A 21,262-nucleotide genomic window follows, 5' to 3' on the forward strand; every position below is an offset into this window, starting at 1 on the left:
CCTGGAACCCACTGCATACTCCTTGCATTGGTTTCCAACAGCTCTGGCCAAGCAGGGAGGTCACCCAAACAACGGCCCAAAAAACCCAACAGCTTGCCGCAACTGACAAGGCTTGCCCTACCTGGGAGTTCTCACTTCCCACTTAATGGGAGTGGGATGGTGAGTTTTATATCACCCAATAAGATGACAAATTTACATATCTTGTTCAGATTACTTCCAGATAACTTCTTTAGCTTGTTTACATCCCCAACATGAAAGGACAAGGTACAATGGAACCTTGGATAACATACCTAATCCATTCTGTGACTCAGTTCTTAAACTGAAACATTTGCTATCCAAAATGATTATGACAAATACACCAAAGTACTACTGATCCTGTGGGATTGTGTGTACAGGTGTATGCATATGTTCATACCTTAAAGTATCATTAGTTAACAGAGACAAATTGTTTACAAAATTTGTTTGTTAACTGATTTGTTCACTAAATGGGGGCCTTTATTATCTAAGGTTTAATTGTATTTACAACTCAAAAATGATAAGCACTTCACTAACCTATAATCATGGCTGGCACTGCAAGCCCAGCCACAAGTCCAATACCAAGTGGAGCACCTACTAAAGTTCCTAATTGCCATAATATCTTCTTCTTGCGTGACCATGGCTTCTTACCCCAAAATGTACATCCAGAGGGGCTGCAAAGAATAATATTATATGACTCGCACCACGATGTTTATTTATGGATTGGTGAACATTTCAAAACACAAATATCTTTTCAGTCATTAAATATTTTAAACTGTCTTTCCTTCTAATAAGAGGAAATAAGTGTCAGAACAAGCAAGAGGAAATACAATTGTACAACTGTATTTTCTCAAGTCACCATTAACCAATGCTTCTATTCCTGAGAACAACAGTGTTGAAGAGGTAGTCATGGATGTGGTAATTGAGAGACTTTAACCACTTCAATACGGGACTTAAATCTCGCGGGCAGCAGCCAATGCCAGCCGTACGACGTAACGAAATAATATTCGCATCATAAAATATAGTCGCCGCTTATATCGATCGTTCTCTCTTTCACCCGCGAATTTTGAAAACCACAGAGAATGGGATTAAGGGCGCATTTGGGAGAATGTAAAAACACAGGGGCGACTACAATAAATATAATCAAGACGCCGATATGGCAGCGTCGCGAATCCACTTGCTCCTCATGACGCCTACGTGTGCGGCACCGTATGGAAGGGGTTAAGAGTGTAGTAGAAACAAGGGATAGTTGAATTTAAAGTGTTAAATATTTCTTCATTCATGAAGATTCATAGCCACAAGAATATATTTTTTTTTCTTTACTAACGAGTGCTTTTTTCTTTTAGGAATGTGCCCTGTGGGGCTACAAGGAGATGGATGCCTAGTCCCAATCCCCATCCCTTTCTTCTTGCCTCTTACGATCCAAGTGGAATTACTTGGCGGCAGTATTCTTTTCCCCCACCACAGGGAAAGTAGGCGAAAAAGGAAATGAATTTTCAGAGAAATTGTACATACATATACCAAGGCTTTTTCCCCATTACAAGGGAGGTAGCCAAAAAGGAAAAGGCATAAAATCATTCCCACCCATTCCATCCCTGAATACACTCCACACCCCTCCACCCTCCCTCTTATCTTAGCACCTCCTGGATGACGGGTCATCCCTGCACCTTGTCCACTGCCCTGGGTCAGAAACAGTGTCGCAAGACACAGCACATCCACAGCAAGGCCGCTTCATTAAATCGGCGACCCCCCCTCTCCGTCCCCCCATGCATAAAAGGAGAAGACGGGGAGAAATCCCTTCGGGCTGCGTCAAATTTTGCTCACACATACTACCTCACCCCCCATCCAAGGGGGGTGAGGTAGTATGCATCACAACATCATTCATATACAACCATTCTCCATTCACCCGTCTTCTGTCCTCTCCCGTCCTTCCTCAACAGACATTCCCCTCTTCCCCAAAGCCCCCTTTACCCCATCCATCCACCTCATCCTAGGACGTCCCCTCATATTCACTCCCTCCACATCTGCCTTCCATACCTCTTTTACTAGTCTTTCTTCACTCATTCTTTCCATGTGTCCAAACCATCCTAATATTCTTTCATCAACCCTATCTCACCTCACCTCCTCATTTCTCACTCTATCTAGCCTAGTAACCCCCATCATACTTCTCAGACACCTCATCTCAAACACATTCAAACTCCTTCTCTCTTCCTCTCTTATGTTCCATGTTTCTGCCCCATACAGTGCTGTTGGCACAATCACTCCTTCATACAGTCTCCTCTTAGCATCCATTCCCAAATGTCTATTCCTCATTACACTCTTCAATCCACCAAGGCATTTACTCGCTTCTCTCAATCTACATTCTACTTCCACCTTTTCCTGCCACATTTGCACCCAAGTATCTAAAACTATCCACTTCCTCCAGTCGCTCTCCCTTAATGCTCACTTCCAGTCTACTGTCACTTTCACCCCTTGTACATCTCATCACCTTACTTTTACCCACATTTATCTTTAGCTTTCTTCTATCACATACTCTCCCAAACTCTGTCACCAACTTCCTCAGTCCCTCCTCCGATCCTGCTACAAGCGCAGTGACGTCCGTAAACAACAGCTGGCTCACCTCCCACTTTTCTCCATTTTCTTTAACCATCTCCAATCCCTGACCCACTACCCTAGCATTTACCTCTCGCACTACCCTATCCATGTATAAGTTGAACAGCCAGGGCGACATAATGTATCCTTGACGAAGTCCCACCTTTACCTCGAACCACTCACTCTCTCCATTTCTAATCCTGACACAAGCTCTACTACTCTCATAAAAACTCTTGACAGCTCCTAGAAGCTTTCCTCCTATCCCACAGTGCCTTTCTGTCTACCCTATCGTAAGCCTTTTCCAGATCCATAAAAGCCCAAAAAACATCCTTCCCCTTTCCTATAGCTTTCTCACATATTTGTCTTACCACAAAGATCTGATCTACACAACCTCTACCCGTCCTAAATCCACACTGTTCCTCACCAATTACTCCCTCTGTTCCTCTCCTAATCCTCTCAATCAAGATCCTCCCATAAGCCTTCCCAACTACACTTAACAAGCTAATCCCTCTGATACTACTACATTCACACTTGTCCCCTTTTCCTTTGTAAAGTGGAACTATACAGGCACTCCTCCAGTCCTCGGGCACTCTACCCTCTCTCCAGCAAACATTAAATAACCTCACCAGCCAGTCCACTATCACTGTACCTCCTTTTTTTAGACATTCTGCATGGCATCCATCCAGACCAGGTGCCTTACCTGCTTTCATCCTTCCTTATTTCTCCTCCATTTTCCTCACTCATCATTCTCATTTTCTTAGCATTTCCCACTGCAGCTATCTTTCCCTCCCTATCCTCCTTCACATTTAGCAACTCCCTAAAATATTCTGCCCATCTTCCCCTTACTGCCTTCTCTTCCATTATCATCTCTCCATCTGCACCGTTTACCTTTTCTTCTCTACTTGATTTGCCTCCTCTTCCTCTCTTAATTTCTTTCCAAAACATCTTTTTATTGCTTTCAAAATTTTCTGTCATACTCTTACCCCACTTCACATCTGCTCTCCTCTTTGCCTCCTTTACCTTTTGCTTTACTTCTCTTTTCTTTTCTTTGTACCTCTCATATGACTCCCTCGTCCTATTTTGTAACCAATCTGTGAAAGCTTGCTTCTTCTCTTCTACAACCTTCTTTGTTTCCTCATCCCACCATTCACTACCTTTCCTTCTATTTCCTCCTGTCCTTCTTGTTCCACACACCATCCTTGCACACTTTGTGACTCCCTCCTTGAACCATCCCCATTCCTCCTCCACACCTAGTTCTACTCTATCCTTCACACCCTCCCACTCCTCCTTCAGCTTCTTCTTGTACTCCTTCTCCTTTAACCTCTTCAGTACGGGCCTTAAATCTCGCGGGCAGCAGCCAATGCCAGCCGTGCGACGTGTCGTAATAATACTCGCATAAAATATAGTCACCGCTTATATCGATCGTTCTCTCTTTCACCCGTGAATTTTGATAACCATAGAAAATGTGATTACAGACAGTTTAGAGAGTATGTCATTACGGAGGGGCAACTACAATAAATATAATCAAGACGCCGATATGGCAGCCTGGCGTATCCACTTGCTCCTCATGACGCCTACGTATGCGGCACCGTATGGAAGGGGTTAAAGAGTTCACTCTAAGAACCTCCCTACCTTTTGTCCCTTTCCTCTTTCTCCATCTATCCTCCACTCTCAACTTACCTTCCACCAAAAAATTACCTGATATTCCCCCACCCTCTCCCCTTAGCACATGTACATCCTTAACTCTTCCTATCATAGTCCTATTTACCACTACATAATCCATCAACGCTCTATCTACCACCCTTCCATCCACCACCCTCTCCCATGTGTACTTATGCTTGACTTTCTTCCGAAACACTGTATTTGCTATCATCAACTCTCTTTCTAGACACATTTCCACCATCAACTCTCCACTTGTATAGGACAGTAACAAGGGGTTGGGGGACAGCATAACAGAGGGACAGTTGTAGTATAAAAGTGTCATAATTTCTCTATGAACAGAGTTTTCCTCTATCACAGCCAAAATGATGTGTGGCTCTGGTCCGTAGGGGCGCCCCATATAGACCCTAAAGTATCAACTGCATGCCACTTTGCCACAATAACATGCAGCCAATACCCCAGACGGGGACAGGTGGAGGGGTGTGGAGTGTTTTCAGGGATGGAATGGGTGGGAATGATTTTATGCCTTTTCCTTTTTGGCTACCTCCCTTGTAAGGGGGAAAAAGCCTTGGTATATGTATGTACTAACAAGTGAGTGAAGAAAGATTTATGAAGGAAGTGTGGGGGGTGGAGGCAGGTGGAGTGAGCGTGTGGGGGCAGCTGGGGGTGAGATGGATGGATGGAATGTGGGGGGTGTTGAGAGGGAGGGGGATGTCTGTTGAGGAAGGAAGGGAGAAGACAGAAGATAGGGATGAGTGCAGGATGGTTGTGTATGGATGATGCTGTGATGCATGGAAGGGAGTGGGTGGGGGATGGGGGAATGTGTGTAAATGATATTTTGATGCAGCCTGAAAGGATTTCTCCCTGTTTTTTCCTTTTCTGCATGAGGGGATGGTATGGAGGGGGGGGGGGCACTGATTAAATGAAGTGGCCTTGCTGTGTCTTGCTGCACTGGTTCTGACCCAGGGTGAGGAGAGAGATGCGGGGATGACCTGTCATCCAGGAGGAGCCAAGATGAGAGGGAGGGAGATGTGGTGAATGGGCGTGGACTATGTGGGGATGAAATGGGTGGGAGTGGATTTATCCCTTTGACTTTGGCTACCTCCCTTGTGAGGGGGAAAAGGCTCTTGGTATGTATATGTGTGATGAATAATCCTCAACCTTAATAGAATGCTAATCATTGATTGGATTCAACTTGTAGGTTCTTTTGAGATGTAATGGGTGTATACTTTGGTTTGGCCACCCCCTTTACAGTGGGAAAGGAAAGGGCCTGATGTATACTATTAGATTGAAAACTTGTGTTGTCAACACCACATCAAAGGCATATATAAAAGTAAGGAAGAAAAGAAAATGGGGATCAAAACAGAGAAGACAAAGGGGAGGGAAAAAAGAGAAGAGGAAGGGGACAGAGAAAATCTAAGAAGTAGCTGTTTATCCCTAACATGCTGGCCCTTCATACCTTAAATAGTGCAGATCTGAGATTTCCTTCATGCACAGCCAGCAGAATTCAGCACCACAAACTGTGCAGGTCATGTGGTTGCAGGAACCATCATCCATCTTCATGATGAGGACCTGGCATCGTGGACACGCCTTCACATCATCACCTGAAAAGAACATACTAGACCATCAGCCATACCCTTGCAACAACAACAAACACCTGAATGGGATGAAGTTATTCCATTACTACATTGCAAGAAGATAATAGACTGCCTCCCCCCATCCTTAGAGAAAATCCATATAATGCCACTTACTTCATAGCGACACATAACTGCTAAAACACCTGTGTATCTATTTATATACAAAAAGATGAAAGGTAGTCAGCCAAGGCATGGACCCACCCACCCAACACCCACTGTTTACATTTCATCTTAGCTCCTTGTAGATGAGTGGTCATCCCTGCCCCTAAAACATCTGACAAATCTAAAATCTTTATACTAGCCCAGAAATATTAATTTGATCAATAACTACTATACATAACATGCTTAATTTTTCTTTAAAAATGTACATTATATAACCAACAAATAAACTGTTATACTTACTACCCTGTACATCATGTAAACAATTGAAAGATGAGAACATAATGTTGGGAGATCGCTGAGCTCTTGCCATGTCACATGTCTGATTAGGATGCCACTTAGCCTTGCAGTGGTAACAAAAATTGCTCTCACAGCCTGGCCGTTCACACTTCAACTTGGGGCAACCGGCACATCCAGAAGCAATCACTGCATACCTGGACAACAATTATACTTTAACATATATAAAGGCATACTTTAACACAATTATTATTTTTTTTTAAACTAATCACCTGCAAAGCTAGGCAACTTGCCACAAAACAAAAGTCCTCAAAGTCAAGGACCACCTCGACTTGAGAGGCACACAAACACTTGCTGCAGCCACCACAAACACATCAGACCAGCTACACTACATAGCAGAACACCCACACACACCAAGAAACATTAAAACAACACCCAAAGACCTGTATCACACACAGATACTCTCTTCTCTTCCTCCACAACCACCAAATACCAGCCTCCAGAAACATATTCATAATCATATCACTCACCGCTCCATTAACACACTGAAAGACAACACACTGCTGCATGCCAGACCCCCTGATATCCACCCTTCTGAATCCTCTCTCCCACGAAAGGACAGAGTCCACCTGGCCAGACTGCGGTGCGGCCACCACCCAGCACTTCTAAGCTACCAGAAGAGGCTGGATGACTGCATTGTGAACAGCTGCCCAGGATGTAACACTTCACCCCATACCATACAACACATAATGGAAGACTGCATTATACACAATCATGCACGCAAACAACACAACATACATACATATACCAAGGCTTTTTCCCCCTTCCAAGGGAGGTAGCCAAAAAGGGAAAGGCATAAAAACACTCCCACCCATTTCATCCCTAAATACACTCCACACCCCTCCCACCCTTCCTCTCATCTGAGCACCTCCTGGATGACGGGTCATCCCTGCACCCTGCCCACCGCCCTGGGTCAGAAGCAGTGTCGCAAGACACAGCACATCCACAGCAAGGCCGCTTCATTTAATCGGCGACCCCCCCCTCTCCGTCCCCCTTTGCATATAAGGCGAGGACGGGGAGAAATCCCTTCGGGCTGCGTCAAAATTTACTCACACATACTCCCCCACCCCCCCGCCCATTCCTCCTCATGCAGTCACAACATCATCCATATACAACCATTCTCCACTCACCTCTGTCTTCCGTCCTCTCCCTTCCTTCCTCAACAGACATTCCCCTCTTCCCCAAAGCCCCCTTCACCCCATCCATCCACCTCATCCTAGGACATCCCCTCATGTTCACTCCCTCCACATCTGCCTTCCATACCTCTTTTACTAGTCTTTCTTCACTCATTCTTTCCATGTGTCCAAACCATCCTAATATTCTTTCATCAACCCTATCTCCCAAATCCTTTTTTACCCCTGTTCACCTCCTCACCTCCTCATTTCTCACTCTATCCAGCCTAGTAACCCCCACCATACTTCTCAGACACCTCATCTCAAACACATTCAAACTCCTCTCTTCTTCTCTTATGTTCCACGTTTCTGCCCCATACAGTGCTGTTGGCACAATCACTCCTTCATACAGTCTCCTCTTAGCATCCATTCCCAAATGTCTATTCCTCATTACACTCTTTAAACCACCAAGGCATTTACTCGCTTCTCTCAATCTACATTCTACCTCCACCTTCACTCCACCTTTTCCTGCTACACTTGCACCCAAGTATCTAAAACTATCCACTTCCTCCAGTCGCTCTCCCTTAATGTTCACTTCCAGTCTACTGCCACTTTCACCCCTTGTACATCTCATCACCTTACTTTTACCCACATTTATCTTTAGCTTTCTTCTATCACATACTCTCCCAAACTCTGCCACCAGCTTCCTCAATCCCTCCTCTGACCCTGCCACAAGCGCAGTGTCGTCCGCAAACAACAGCTGGCTCACCTCCCACTTTTCTCCATTTTCTTTAACCATCTCCAATCCCTGACTCACTACCCTAGCATTCACCTCTCGCACCACTCCATCCATGTATAAGTTGAACAGCCAGGGCGACATAACGCATCCTTGACGAAGTCCCACCTTTACTTCAAACCACTCACTCTCTCCATTTCTAATCCTAACATATGCTCTACTACTCTCATAAAAACTCTTGACAGCTCCCAAAAGCTTTCCTCCTATCCCATAAATCTGCATAACCTCCCACAGTGCCTTTCTGTCTACCCTATCATAAGTTTTTTCCAGATCCATAAAAGCCCAAAAAACATCCTTCCCCTTTCCTATAGCTTTCTCACATATCTGTCTTACCACAAAGATCTGATCTACACAACCTCTACCCGTCCTAAATCCACACTGTTCCTCACCAATTACTCCTTCTGTTCCTCTCCTAATCCTCTCAATTAAGATCCTCCCATAAGCCTTCCCTACTACACTCAACAGGCTAATCCCTCTGAAATTACTACATTCACACTTGTCCCCTTTTCCCTTGTAAAGAGGAACTATACAGGCACTACTCCAGTCCTCCGGTACTCTACCCTCTCTCCAGCAAACATTAAATAACCTCACCAACCAGTCCACCATCACTGAACCTCCCTTTTTCAGACATTCTGCATGACATCCATCCAGACCAGGTGCCTTACCTGCTTTCATCATCTTTACAACTGCCTTCACCTCATCCTTCCTTATTTCTCCTCCATTCTCCTCACTCATCACTTTCATTTTCTTCGCATTTTCCACTGCAGCTATCTTTCCTTCCCTATCCTCCTTCACATTCAGCAACTCCCTAAAATATTCTGCCCATCTTCCCCTTACTGCCATCTCTTCCATTATCATCTCTCCATCTGTACCTTTTACCTTTTCTTCCCTACTTGATTCGCCTCCTCTTCCTCTCTTAATTTCTTTCCAAAACATCTTTTTATTACTTTCAAAATTTTCTGTCATACTCCTACCCCATTTCACATCTGCTCTCCTATTTGCCTCCTTTACCTTTTGCTTTACTTCTCTTTTCTTTTCTTTGTACGTCTCATATGACTCCCCTGTCCTCTTTTGTAACCAATCTGTGAAAGCTCGCTTCTTCTCTTCTACAACCTTCTTTGTTTCCTCATCCCACCATTCACTACCCTTTCTTCTATTTCCCCCTGTCCTTCTTGTTCCACACACCATCCTTGCACACTTTAAGACTCCCTCCTTGAACCATCCCCATTCCTCCTCCATACCCATCTCTGCTCTATCCTTTACTCCCTCCCACTCCTCCTTCAGCTTCTTTTCGTACTCCTTCTCCTTTTCCTTTTCATTCAAGGAGTTCACTCTAAGAACCTCCCTACCTTTTGTCCCTTTCCTCCTTCTCCATCTATCCTCCACTCTCAGCTTACCTTCCACCAAAAAATGATCTGATATTCCCTCACCCTCTCCCCTTAGCACATGTACATCCTTAACTCTTCCTATCATAATCCTATTTACCACTACATAATCCATTAGCGCTCTATCTACCACCCTTCCCTCCACCACCCTCTCCCATGTGTACTTATGCTTGACTTTCTTCCGAAACACTGTATTTGCTATCATCAACTCTCTTTCTAGACACATTTCCACCATCAACTCTCCACTACATACACTCTATAAAGGATTTGTGGGAAAACCCCGTTTCGGCTGTGGCATTCCTTGGGGAGACGGGACTGCTCGGACAGACAGTCTAGGGAACAACAACTTGCCATGGGAAACTGAACATCTTCACCTCTTTCTCTGTACCACTCTCTGGGAAGCTTCTGCCTTTGCTTCCTCCCTTACTGTAAGACCTATCTCTCTCTCTCTTGACAGTCATTTATACTAGTTCCCACATATTAACAAGTTTACTTTCAATTTCACAGCAACTGCAGGACCAAAGTCATTCTCTCAACTGTGAATTTTTGTTACGAGTGAATAAGAAATAAAAAATGAGAGAATCAATAACAATAATTGTATGAAATAAATGTATGGACTAATGTGATGACCTACTCCATGGGAGGGGTACACTATGGATGAATTGTAGTATTGCTGCGAGTGACATGCCTTTACTTGATTTAAGCAAGAAGGAATGAAAGGGATGTATGTGACAAGAAAGGGAAAATCTTCCTCTGTCACACCCATCTACTGTGCTCCTAAAGTAAAAGCTGAATGAATGGGAGCATCAATTAATCATAACATCATTTGCACACAAGGAACTAAAAGCACAAATCCAGAATAAAAATACAACTACAGAAAACTGTGGAACTTTCAAAATCAAATATAAACAAGTTCAAACTTACCCACAATCTGGTGCTGGACACCATCGTGTGTCTGGGTCCATGGACAGGACTCTCCTCAACATAAAGTCCTCAAACTTGAAGGACAGCATCTCGTTATCAACTATATTGTGTATATCTGTAAATATGATGCTAATGAGTGGAAACGAGTTTTAGTGAATATTTTTCATATGCATTATCACATTCCAGTTAGTTGTTATTGTCGTTATTCCCTAGTGTGTCTGGCTGAGCAATTCCATCCCAGTTCTGATGATACAACATAAAAATGTGCCCTGAATGAAAAGGTTTCATAAGATGATGACATTATTTGTAGGTACTAATTCTCATATTCATTTATGAGAAATGTGATCCAACTTAAATCCCCAACCTGTTGGATGCATCAGTTCATGGCATTGCGGGCAAGTGATGTTGACACGGGACTCCATGATCTCTACAGTGAGGTACTTTTTGAAGCACTGCATGCATGCAGAGTGGGGACAGGACAGAAGCACTGGGAAATAGCAGCCTGGTACTTCTTGCAAACAGAGAGGGCATTCTCGTAGCTCCCCTTCATCACTTCCACCCTATGGCAAGGAAGAACAGGATTCAGTCACAAACAGGACATAATTAGATAGAACTACAAATCATCCCACTGCCTTAAAAATTTTGGCATGTGAACCAACTTCCTTTTTTCTTAATTTCAATTCTCACAGCCTTTTCTGTAGTACCAACTACATAAATCTTTTGTTGTCAATACCAAAGGGACTTTAGTGATATCCCCGAGGATAAGCACCGTATGGAGTATGCACAATATTTATAGTTAATATTTTTTAGACCTTGGTGACACTCTATATGGACCAGAGGCACACAGCATTCTTTTAAGATAGAGACTAATTTCCACTCACATGAGACTGTGTATTACTTAAGTCTTACTATCCCTCCCTTGAAGGGGTATAGGCTGGAGGTTAAAGTAGACCTGAGTGTCAAGGTGGTTTGGGTATATATGGGAGGACTAGCAAAGAGTGCGAAAAGCACAAAGGGATTTTTCACTACCCATTCTTGTAACAGTTCCCATACTTCTCAAACACATTCAGGCTCCTTCTTTCTGCCACTTTTAGTTCCAATTTTGGCTTCATACAATTCATAACCTGCTCTTTGCATTCATGTCTAGATACCTATTTCTCATAACAAATTTCATTCCACCCAGACATTTACTTGACTACTTTACTCCACAGTTCACCTCTATTTCCATACATAGGTGGAGATTAATCTACAATCATACAAGAATGCTCTTGGACTCTGGTCTGTAGAAATTGTTACTAAAGTCATAATGCAGACTGCACAAAACTTGAACCAGTCAATACCCTTTATACAGGTACTGGTTATAGTGATAATATTCTCACCCCTACTGATGAACAAGATCCTCCTCTAGATGTGGCTGCAGTTGATGATGCTGCCCGAGACCCTGAAGTAGATCCACGACGACTACTGGTATTGGTGGACGGTATGGTGGTGGTGGCAGTTGCAGTGGAAGCTGCAGCATTAATCTGGACACACTTTCGGAAAGAGCCCCCACTGTGGTGCTGGTGGCTGTGGTGAGTTGGCGCCTCATTGCTGCTTGTTTCACCTGCACAACTTCCAACACCTGATGATTCTGGGACCCCATCTCCATCTATAGTCACTTTGTCTGTAATATGAAATTGAAACATTACTAGAAACTAGACTTCTTTTGTAAACATATGTTTTTCCTATTTAATAGCCTACTACAAAAATCATGCACCCATGAATAATGTCCTACTGAAGTGAAAGATATATTCTTTTTTACACCAACCTATAACTCACTGATATTTTCAAAACCCATCAACCCCTTGCACACTCCTTATTCTGACTCCTGGGACTGCTCATTCATGACTTCTCAAAAAATATCTACTCCCATCCATTTTCATAACATGAAGAAACATCTTCAGTTTGGCCTCTTCTCCCAATCCCATCTTTATCCCAGTTCATTCAAGAATTTTGTTTCCACTGCTTCCACACAGTGGGTACCCTCCACCTAGTTTTCTCACAATATATGGTCATTCTTTTTCTCCTGTCTTTCATTTTCAAGTATATATATTTCCGAATATCTAAATTGTACCCACTACATTTTAGTCCCATAAAATTGTATCAACTTGAGCACTCAACTCTCACATGATATCATCACCTTATTCATCCATGCATTAATTATCAGTTTTCTTTTCCAATAAACCTTGTTATATTTACTCACCTTCCTCTGCAAGCCCTCTCACATCTACTAGCAAACAGTGCCATTTGTACATACTAGGCAGCTCATTTTCTTTTTGAGCCCATTTCCCTACAACCTCACCCCCCTACTCAAACTATAAGAAAATACATCTTACATGATGCGGTAGGTACTCGTACTCTCCTGGACCTTGGACGGCGCGAGAAGGGACTACTCATCAGCAGGGACCGCAGTGACATTCTAGGGAACCCAGAAGAACTGCCACCGCCCCTGTCACACATGCGGGCACTGCCAGTGCTTCGAGTACCCCTGTGATGGTCCTCACTCATTCTGACAGTTGAAACTTAAACCTATAAATTTTATCTGAAAAAAAGATTAGATCACATTTATTTTCTACATATAAAACTACATAGTATATGTACAGCAGGTCATAATTTAACAAACATGAAGACCAATGTATCCATTATCTTCTAAATCCAAAAAGTAACCAATGGAGCCCATTGGGAATTACAGATCCATCAATTACCCATTGATACAGAGAGGCCCTTAGGCCGTGATTTTTCAGTTACTTCTGGATTCTTCAAGCTAAGGCTGAACTATGTCTACTTCCCCTCATGTCTTCAGTGATGTTGCTTAACCCCTGACTACCATGAATCGCCTTACCCAACAGTCCCAACTACCATGGATCAGATCGAAGCACCCAACAGCCACCATAAAGGGCCAACCTCTCCTACTTGACCAAAAATCATGGGCCTCACTGTTTGTACACACAACCTTCAGCCTCCACATGTGACACTGAAAACAACCAAGAAACTGAACATACTGCAAACAGTGGCAGGTACAGGATTTGGACAACAGAAAGAAACACTAATCACCACTTAACTATGCATCCACAGCATGATACTTAACAGTTAACAAAGCAAAGATATCCAGCAACCAACACAACACTCCTGAGTAGACCTAACACCATTCAAAACTACAACAAACAGCACCTTTGCTCCATTGTCAGCAATAATGTAATGAATGAAAATGGATTTGCTGAGAGGGGACACTAAGTGACACCTGTGAGAACCAAACTTGCTACATGAATGATTGGAATAGGTGCACATTGCATTATCATGTTATTCCAAAGTAGGGTAATTATAAAATCCATATATAATTCATGAAGTACTTATAATCATAAGGCATCTGCATGGGATACAGTTTGCATACTGGTGTCTTTGAGGGTAAGTGTTGTTATGTCATTATGTCTAGGTTTGATTGCATGGGTGAAAGAACAGAACCTATCATGCATATTTTTTGTGTAACAGGATTGGTGCATATTCCATGTAAGTAATTTGTGCAGTGATATGTCATATCTTGTAAGACCACATATTAGCAAAGACAGATTGACACACACACATGAAACATAAAAAGAAAATTTGAGAAACTTGAGTATTACAGAAGAAAGAAGAGTAGAAATATGTTCACCTTGTACTAATTCACTGGAAAATAAAACTCTCATGTGAGATACTTTGTAAGTAAAGATGTACGACGATGGAAAGGGCTCAAGCTGAAGTTCAAACCTGATGGCACAACATATAGGTGTATCATAACAATATGCCCCCATCCCATGATTGAAAGGACAAAAGGGGAACATCGGTCTGATGAACATAAAAAATAAGTTCTTGATATGCTGTGATTGTACTTTTTTTATTACCTCAGAAATTTATGCCGATTCTTTGAATTTTTTCTTTTGCCTCCAAAAACCATTAAACAAGTAGTCAATTCACATTTTACATGTATAAAAATTATGTGATTCTGGAGTATTGCATTTGTTCATGGTTTCAGTATACATCTAAATTCAAAATAATGCATGCGCTACCACCAATTTCCTCATATTCATCATGATCCCATGGTGGATACAAGTATAAGCAATTCACAGTTTGTCTCTATTAAACAGTTAGTGTCTTGCTGGCTCTCAACTGCATCAGTTCTGCTGATATACCTCTGTTACTGTACTTCCACAAATACTGTGGTTGCTGTACTGGGGGGAACATGGCCAACAAGCATCAATCTAATAATAGACAAAGTGGTGGTGGTAGTGCACCAAAGCATTGCCAAAAAATTTAACTTAAATCAAAACTGGATATGTTGGGATGGTACGAGCATGGAGTGCCCGTTGGTAATATAAAACATTAAATCAAATAACTTTTGAGTGAAAGCACTTCTCATATAGGCTGTGATCTTACTAATGCTGCATTCAAATTTTATCATGATGATTTGTTGCTATTAATATGTTGATGAAATGTTGAATAGTTTTGGAAATTGTATTTTCTTTGAGCCAGTATACAGTTCCTATACTGGGTTACTGACTGCATATCACAGTTACAAGCAATCAATACTTCATGTTGTGACCAACAAAGGGTCTGTAAATGGTGGTCCTTCAAGAAGTGTCAGAGAGAATCATGCTGCCTATTTTATTCTACTTCCTCCACACAAGACATTAACCCCACAGAAAAATTAAGAAGTAAGAACCACACTGTTACACTGATGTTCAGGACAGCACCAAAACAACAATAACACAGATTAGACCTGGCCACAAATTCAAACTGCCCTGGACACAACCACCCCATCCCTGATAAAGCACCTCCTGTTACAATGCCCAGCACTAAGAATCCCCACACAAATACACAATATATGTTTCCTCAGTGACTGATGAGCCTACCTATTGGTCATTGCCGGTTACCTAGTAGCCATGGATCTCCTGCAAGAGAGACTTGGAGGCAACAGATTTACCGATTGATAATTTCAGCCACAACCCAACTTTGAAGCAGCACCAATACAGAATAGGCTTGGCCACAGAATCAAATTGCTCCAGATGCAATCACCACCCAGAAAACATAAGAGTGCCTCATTCTGCACTGCTCCACTCAAGCCATACCCACACCACAAATAAATATCTCTTCATTGAGTGGTCTATGGCTCAATCTGATGGCCATTGCTGGTGACTTGGGGTGTGTGGGTCTCCTGCAAGGAAGACCTGGGGCAAAAGATTGTGTGACACTTTGGGGGTACTGGCCCCTCAGGACCACACCTTCAGGTAAGGGGTACCAAGTCAGACCAAAATTGCCCCACATGCAATCACCTAAAAGATGACACAGAACACTGCCTCACTCTCATCCTACCCAAACATTTTTTTCCTTAAGTGGCACATGGGTCAATCCGGTGGCTATTGCCAGTCATTTGGGAGCCTTGGGTTTCCTACAAGACAGATCTGGGTCAAAAGACTCAATCCAGTGGCTATTGCCAGTCATTTGGGAGCCTTGGGTTTCCTACAAGACAGATCTGGGTCAAAAGACTGACTGACTGATACATAAGGCCCTTCAGGAGCACATGTAGACCAGTCATGTAGCAATCTTTCATGTTTAGAGACAAATCCCCTATAACAGAGAAATGATGAGCCACTTTAAAACCTTTACTATCCCTTGTTTCAGCTGTTCTTAAATCTCTCTTATATCACTCCAGAGGTGCTGCCCCAAAGGCCTGTTACCTGGTTTTTGGAACAGGCCCAAAATTCACTATTTCAATCTCCAACTTCCATTAACCTGTCTTCACAACATTGTTTTTTCACATAAGGATGGTGCACTGGCACTTGCCCTCCCACATCTACAATGACAAGGCCAGGATTCTACAAATGCCCAAAATGTACTTTAACTACACATCAATCCAATGCTACTCTTGCAAATCCTTGGTCCCCCTGACATGTGCCAAACTTACTCCAATCAATACACAGCAAACTGGACCTACAGCCAACACATACTAAAACCCACACCCAAACTTGTGGTGACCAACTAGATTCTTGTTCTTATTGATTTTGCCATGTCTAGAATGGGAGGGATGGGTGACCAAATATTGTTGGGACCACATTTCTAAAATTGTGCCACTGTATAGTATCAATTATGAAAGTCAAACTGGAGAGAGAATATTATATATATATATATGCAAACAAATAACATTGCTGTAATGGGACAATGTGGTAATGGGGTGGATATATACTGTGATTTGGCTACCCCCTCAATGGGAAAAAGGCCTTTTGGTATTATTTATATACCTATCTATATACCAAGGACTTTTTCCCCCTTACAAGGGAGGTAGCAAAGTAAATTAGGAGGAGGTAGCCAATTATTTACATAAATGTTATAAAAAGGAATGGAACATTACTCATGAGGTCCTGTCTCTTACTTTCCAGTTATCATACCTAGCTTAAAATGTACATACACCATTGTCTTGGGTCACACATTGAACTCATGATTGACAGCTATTACCCTCCTGGATGAGAGGTCAGAGCTTATATATGGCCATATATATGGGTAATGCTGTGACCACACCCACACAAAACGCTTTACCCACAAGAGTTCGAGCGCAGCTCATAGTGCAGAGATGCTGACTTTTTTTCTGCCCTGGACAGGACTCCAACTCAGATAACTGAATTAGCAGTCGAGGATGATACCACTGCACCATTGAGCAGTGTATGTATTACATATATAGTTTGAAATTTAACATCACAAAGTACATGAAGCAATACAAGGCAGTAATATATAAAATTTTCTTTTTCCTAATAACTGCCAGTTGAAAGGAATCTGTTAGAGAACAGGGCTCATCATGCGAATCCTTTCTACTATTATTGAAAACTGCACAGCCATGATAAGACTGGTCTTCACACTCATTATATATACAGTACTTATCAGCGAGCCAAGAATTAATCACGTCAGTCATTGTCTTGTTGGTGAGGAGGGAGGCTGTGTGCCGCAACCCCTCCATCCAGGGCCCCTCTCTCGAACCTGACCATGACATCTTCTGAGCTACCTTGTGTTACCAATATAAGCAATACTAAGGATCTGAGTGCAGAAACCATTGTCCAAATGGTTGCCCTCAAGAAACTGGCTGCCAAATGAAGAAAATTGCCCCTGCTTATGGGTCATACAAGGCTTCTTCATTTGCTTGCCAGATTTCTTGAGGGCAACCATTTGGGCTATGGTTTCTGTACTCAGATTCTTAGTATTGCTCATATTGGTAACACTGGGTGGCTCACAAGATGTTGTGGTCAGGTTCAAGAGGCCCTGGATGGAGACGCAGCCTCCCTCCTCACCATAAGACAATGACCGACGTCATAAATTCTTGGCTTGCTGATAAGTTCTGCCCCTTCCCTGTTCTCTGTGTCATGGTGCAAAACCATGACACTCATATGAGTCTTTCCAGATTCGACAAATGTTCTGTTCACTTCACCCTGGGCAGACAATAATTTTGTCGAACACTACTGCATGAGGATTTAAGGAGGGAGGGTCACCATCTAAATGAAGCAGCAGGCCCTGCTGTGCATGTGCTCTGCCTTGCTGTACTGTACTGCTTCTGACACAGGCTATGGGTATAGGTACAGGGATGACCCATTTATCCACAAGGAATTAAGATGAAAGTGAAATGGCTGACGGATGGGAATGGGATAGTGTTGGGTACATTCCCCCATATGAGGGGGAGGGAGGCTATTGATGTATAGATAGATGTGGATCTTTTTATCCAATTAATTATTATCATTATTTCTTAAAAAAAATTAAGATCATTGTGGTGGTATGTGTGTGTATGTATTGGGGAGCAAAGAATATTGCATACCTGAAGACAGTGGATATCCTGACGCCCTCTCCTGGTCCAATTAATTATATACATGGGAGATTACTTTTTATCATAGGCTTGTTATACCTTCTTCTATTGCTTTTATTGATTAAAAACCACAAACTGGAGAAATGATTGATATTATTTTAATCTACTTCTGATAAGGTAGAAAAACTGCAGTTATTTGGGCAGTTTTGTATCACTACACTGGCAGTACACATCATCTCCATTGATATGGGACTATCCAGAACATTCCAGCCAATAAATAGCAATTTTCTAACAAGATAAAATCTAACCTAGACTCCTAAAAATAAAATGGGAAACAGCAGTGAGATTAGCAAAATGTTATCTAAATTGTTCTCATTTTACTCAAATATATTTCATAAAAAAAAAATCTTAGCATCTAAATGGGCCAAAAGGTTATGCTCTTTTCGACTTTTGTAATAATTTATAAAAATGGGAGTGAAAAAGATGATTGAAAATATCAATAAATAAATAATCAATCATACATTTATTATACATAATTATTCTCTCTCAAACTTACTGGGATAGAAGTTAACACTTGGACATTTAAATGCATAAAACACTAGTACACAAAGTCAAACAATATTATATATACATACTATATACACCAGAGATTGTGTATATATCTGTACACATTGGTCAAATAAACATGTACTTACATACTCATTCTAATCCACTGGAATCTGGATACACTTCATTGATGAAGGCTCAATTTGAGAATAACTTTCCAACACACCTTGCCAAAACGTAAACGAACAGAAACCCTGCATATATGTCAAACAAACAAACAAAAGAACAAATGGAAATAAAATGCCTATACATACCAACCCTGCTCTTAAATAATGAAGCAAGCAATGCATAACTTATTTTTGTGTTCGTCTTCCACTCATTCAGTTTCCCGTAAGAGAGAGGAAGGCGTAAATATTTCAACGAAATTTAAGATATTTGGTGTTGGGCGCTTTCCCGTTGCCTGTCATTCCGCCCCTTGTCGGGTCAACTCAGTCTGTTGTCTCACCAATAAAATAACCTAACAAAACCATTACTCATGTTCCTACAGGGAAAATGTGATCAGCTGGGTACTTCACATTCCGTAAACACGTATCAGGCGTCAATTTTCATTCCAAGGCCACCAACAATTTCTTATTCACCTTAAATCTTGGCACTGCAGTGCAATCGAAACAAAACTAACCTCTTACGCATATATGAGGTATTAAGCCGTGAAATTATGGTAATTTTTGATGCACGAGAATAATCACAACCATTTCACTTTTAACCTGCATCGCATCTTACTATTTAGCTTACGGGGAATGAAAAAATAACTCACTAGCACATCTCCCACAGAAGTCTGTCGCCATTACTACCTCAAATGCACCACGAAATGTCGATATTTTGTATTTGTTAAATACAAATGAAAGAGTTGCTTCAAATTTGATATAAGAATAAATGTTATAAAATTAATCAAACAAATATGAAGTCTCAAAATTAAAATTTACCCGACATCTGAATAAGTGGAACATGAATGACAGTCAGCAACTTTTTATCCTAGTCTACAAAATGTACCTCTGATCAAAACGTTCCAAATGTCAAAGTAAATTATTCTATGTGTTTTTTAGATGACGTGAATTATAAATCTAACCACCACACATCTTTTGTCACATATATTAAATTAAACTAAATATATTCTCAATCCGAGGTAGGAGGCAGATATATTTATCGTGTTGAAACATTTTTTCATAATGTATTCTTTATTTTTCACAGTGAGCTTCTTACACCCTTTTACACATACATTGAAATCGTACATAAGAAATTAGTCTTTTCTCCGAAATTTGTATGCGTATTTATTATCTGACATTCCGCAGTTCTTGCGTCATTGTAAGTGTCGATGTTAGAAGAAGTGTCAATATATATGATATCGTTACAGGCAGTTTATATATAACAGAGGTGAAATGTAATGCCCCGCCTAATTCAGTCTAAACAACGTCGTCAGTAAACTGTTAGTTTAGCGGTTACAGACAACAATTATCGGAAAACGGACTAGGAAAAAATTACATACTACTAGGAATCTTATCGCAATAGCTATCGCCTGTCATTGGTTGTAAGTTTGCCATTATTATTATCATTATTATTATTATTATTATTATTATTATTATCGTTATTATTATTATTATTATTATTATTATTATTATTATTATTATTATTATTATTATTATTATTATTATTATTATTATTATTATTATTATTATCATTATTATTATTATCATTATTATCATTATTATTATCATTATTATTATTATTATTATTATTATTATTACTATTATTATTGTCATTATTTATTATCATTATTATTATTACTATTATTATTATTATTATCACTATTATTATTGTTATTACTATTGTCATTATTATTATTATTATTATTATTATTATTATAATTATTATCATTATTATTATTATTATTATTATTATCATTATTATTATCATCATTATTATAATTATTATTATTATTTATTATTATTATTATTATTATTATTATAATTATTATTATTATTATTATTATTATTATTATCATTATCATTATTATTATTATTATTATTATTATTATTATTATTAGTAGTAGTAGTAGTAGTAGTAGTAGTAGTAGTAGTAGTAGTAGTAGTAGTAGTATCATCATCATCATCATCATCATCATCATAGGCATTATTATTATCACATTTTATTGTTATTAATTGCTACCATTATCTTCTAAATAATAAAAATATTATCTGATGTTTCCACACTTGTCGCCAACTCTGGCA

General features: G+C 40.7%; 1 protein-coding gene across 4 annotated transcripts in view; it reads right to left on the reverse strand.

Moving 5' to 3' along the window:
- LOC143020622 (E3 ubiquitin-protein ligase RNF19B-like) overlaps window positions 1-19,860 on the reverse strand; it is a 41,548-nt gene extending 21,688 nt beyond the window's left edge. Inside the window, exons 1-8 of one of the 4 annotated variants that reach the window (XM_076177094.1) lie at window positions 19,792-19,860; window positions 12,952-13,157; window positions 11,956-12,239; window positions 10,941-11,136; window positions 10,577-10,691; window positions 6,306-6,496; window positions 5,726-5,870; window positions 553-689 (exon numbers count right to left, since the gene is read on the reverse strand). In XM_076177094.1, coding sequence (XP_076033209.1) covers window positions 553-689; window positions 5,726-5,870; window positions 6,306-6,496; window positions 10,577-10,691; window positions 10,941-11,136; window positions 11,956-12,239; window positions 12,952-13,123 — 1,240 coding nt within the window. In that variant the 5' untranslated portion in view covers window positions 13,124-13,157; window positions 19,792-19,860. Of the gene's footprint in view, window positions 1-552; window positions 690-5,725; window positions 5,871-6,305; window positions 6,497-10,576; window positions 10,692-10,940; window positions 11,137-11,955; window positions 12,240-12,951; window positions 13,158-18,598; window positions 18,727-19,291; window positions 19,311-19,656; window positions 19,676-19,791 lie in introns of those variants that run through there. The other 3 variants (XM_076177104.1, XM_076177123.1, XM_076177113.1) reach the window with 3 other exon arrangements.
- Between the last annotated feature and the right edge of the window lie 1,402 nt (window positions 19,861-21,262).

The sequence above is a fragment of the Oratosquilla oratoria genome, chromosome 3, assembly GCF_046742065.1.
Source record: "Oratosquilla oratoria isolate Oo_2021 chromosome 3, ASM4674206v1, whole genome shotgun sequence".
In the NCBI taxonomy this organism is placed as follows: Eukaryota; Metazoa; Arthropoda; class Malacostraca; order Stomatopoda; family Squillidae; genus Oratosquilla; species Oratosquilla oratoria.